This window comes from Myotis nattereri, assembly GCF_964212035.1.
Source record: "Myotis nattereri genome assembly, chromosome: 4".
Lineage (NCBI taxonomy): Eukaryota > Metazoa > Chordata > Mammalia > Chiroptera > Vespertilionidae > Myotis > Myotis nattereri.
This window is the reverse complement of record NC_138079.1, coordinates 1,210,001-1,212,899: the sequence shown is the minus strand read 5'-3', so window position 1 is coordinate 1,212,899 and position 2,899 is coordinate 1,210,001. Positions and strand designations below refer to the sequence as shown.

The window sequence follows — 2,899 nt, the reverse complement described above, 5'->3', positions numbered from 1 at the left end:
GCAGCCAAGGTTGAGAACCCGTCCTAGGCCCTCCTGCCTCACTGTCCCGGCTTTGACAGACAGCGCACCTGGGCACCTGCCTTCACACAAAGCACCGGCCACCTGATGTGCTCGCCGCGGCCAGTGCACTCCCGCCCGCTGTGCGCACCTGTCTCCGGGCTGAAATCCCTCCCTCGAGAGGCCAAGCACCGGGTCCTGTCGTCTTGCCGGTCACGGGTCTAAAGCTGTGAAGTCCGTCCGTCGGGGGAGCACCATCCGAGGTCTGCGAAGAGCCCAGCCCCTCCCTCCAGCAGCTCCTGCCCACACCTGCCTCAGGCCCCAGGCCCCAGGCAGCGCACAGCTGTCCCGGACGGAGCGGGAGGGGAGTCCAGGCAGGAGCTTGCGGACAAACAAGGCACCGCCTGGCCCGGGCCCTGTGGCTCCTTCCAGAACCCAGAGATGACCAGGAAGAAGTCTGGTCCGCGACCACGTGTGCGGACAGCTTTTAAAGCTCTAACGTGAGCCGTCACGAGAGCTCCCACTCCATTCGTGGGTGTGGAGGGCAGTGTTGCTGATGCGAGAAGCTGGACCCCTCTGATCAGGGGACACCAGGCCTTCCTAGGGGTGTGCTCCCTTCTGAGGCCCCCGAGGCCCCCGCCCGCCCCCCCCCCCCCGCCCCCCAGCCCAGCGGGCGTAAGCCACTGCCGCAGAGCTGTTCTCACTTCTGGTGTTTCACTTCCTAGGGCTCAACTCTGAAACTTAGAGAAAGAGAGAGAGAGAGAAAGCCACATCCTCTGAGCGCAGTATAAAGAGCGGTCGGTCGAGGACGGAGAACAGATCCCACCCACCTGGCTGGTTGGGCAGCATGAGGGGCTCCCGGGCGGCTCTGGCCTCCGCTCTCTCCGCGGCCACCTTTCTCCTGCTCCTTCCTGGAGGTAAGACGGGTCCCTGTAGCGTCCATGACCACCCGGAGCGGGCCGGTTCCCCCGAGCCCCGCACTGCCGGGGGCTGTGCATGTCTGTGTGAGAGAAGGAAAAGCATCCTGGTTCTTCTGCACAATTTCTTCGCAAAAAGCAGCTCGCTGCTGCCCCGTAAACTGCCCGCGAGGACGCGTGGAACTGTCGGCAGCCCCTGGGGGAGGAGCACGCAGCGCCTCCCGGGAAGGGCCGCGGCCTCTGCCCCTCTTGCTACAGAAATGCAGGCGGCTTAAGGAGTTAACAGGCGCAGGACCCACACCTGCAGCAAATCAGGGATGAGCAGGGTTATCGTCGCATGGCTGGTGGCTCACTGGGTAGAGCATCGGCCCAAACACCGAAGGGTCACAGGTTCGATTCCCGGTCAAGGGCAGGTACCTAGCGGGGTTGCTGGTTCGATCCCTGGCCCCAGGGTGCGAGCGGGAGGCAACCAATTGATCTCCCCTCCTCCTCCTCCTCCTCCTCCTCCCTCTTCCCTTCCACTCCCTCTAAGAATCCATGGAAAATTTCTTTCATGATCTCTCCGGGCTAGTGTGTCCTTGGACCCTGGACACGGGGAGTTGTCGTGTGCGTCGAGCAGATTCGTGGCTGTGCTGGGACGCGCCTGCTCTGTGCATCAGCGTGAAGCCCCGGGGAACCACGCTCTCTCTGGGGGTTAGACGGCCCTGGGCGGCTGATTTTCCCTAAACCTTTTCCCTAAACCTTCTGGGGGGCAGGGCTCCGGGCCAGGCTGGCCTCCTGGGCAAGTGAGGGGGAGCGTGGGCTTCCCAGGGTCACGCCATGGAGGGGGAGTGGGGGCAGCGGCTGGGGGTACAACAACCTTCTCCCCGGAAATCCCCAAGGAACGTCTCTGGTGCATCTTGCACCTGAAACTGAGAAGAATTTCTTAAAATGCACGGTCGCAGGTCATTTGGGACAAAAGGGAGGGCACGGTGTCAGCTCGGCCCAGTAGGAGGCTGTGCGGCGCGTCAGGGTCTCACTCGGTGAACAAGAGCAGGTAGAGCTCCGTCCTAGCTGTTCTTCAGAGGAAAGGGCCCCCAGCCCCCAGGCACCCGGCCCCCCAGCCCCTCAGGCCCCCCAGCCCCCAGGCACCCCAGCCCCCCAGCCCCCAGGCACCCCTACCCCAGGCACCCAGCCCCCCAGGCACCCAGCTCCCAGGCACCCCAGCACCCAGGCACCCCTGCCCTCAGGCACCCAGCCCCGAAGCACCCCTGCCCCCAGGCACCCAGCCCCCAGGCACCCAACCCCCAGGCACCCCAGCCCCCCCAGGCACCCAGCCCCTAGGCACCCAGCCCCCAGGCACCCCTGCCCCCAGGCACCCAGCCCCCAGCCCCCCAGCCCCTAGGCACCCATGCCCCCAGGCACCCAGCCCCCAGGCACCCCTGCCCCCAGCCCCCCAGCCCCCAGGCACCCAGCCCCCCAGGCACCCCAGCCCCCCAGGCACCCCTGCCCCTCTGCTCCACTCCATGTCCTGCCATCAGAGAGCAATGTGGGCCCCGCGAGGCTCAGGCCAGTGAGGCTCAGGCCAGCGAGGCAGGGCTGGCGATGAGAGATGAGACTCAGCCCCACAGGCGGAACCCTCCGGAGGCTTTTAAATCCTGAGCCCCTGCCCGGCCCCAGCGGTTCCCACCGATTTTGCCTCTGGGTGGGGACCAGGAGCGGCTAGTGTTGAAGCCGCCCCATCTGTCTAAGGCCGCCCTACAGGGGTGGGTGGTGGGTGCGTGGCCTTCCTCTGAGGCGTGTGCGCGTCACGCAGGCTCTCCGCCATGTCCTGCGAGTGGCTTTCCTGCCCGGGAGGCCCCCCGCGCACCTGGGGACCTGCCTTCACGGAAGCACCGGGTCCTCAGTTCCTCTCCTCTCCCTCCCAGAGCCCAGGTGGCCCCTCCCCATCCCTCTGGCAGCCAGAGCCCTGCGGCCCCCTCCCCACTCCCACGGTCCACACCTGA

At 66.3% G+C, this 2,899-nt stretch overlaps 1 protein-coding gene across 1 annotated transcript in view; it reads left to right on the top strand.

The window, feature by feature from the left end:
• Window positions 1-844: 844 nt before the first annotated feature.
• GZMA (granzyme A) overlaps window positions 845-2,899 on the top strand; it is a gene marked incomplete at its 5' end in the record, with an annotated part of 9,923 nt that continues 7,868 nt past the window's right edge. The window contains one exon of the mRNA XM_081090118.1: window positions 845-914. Within this exon, the coding sequence (XP_080946244.1) occupies window positions 845-914 (70 nt within the window). The remainder of the gene's footprint in view (window positions 915-2,899) is intronic.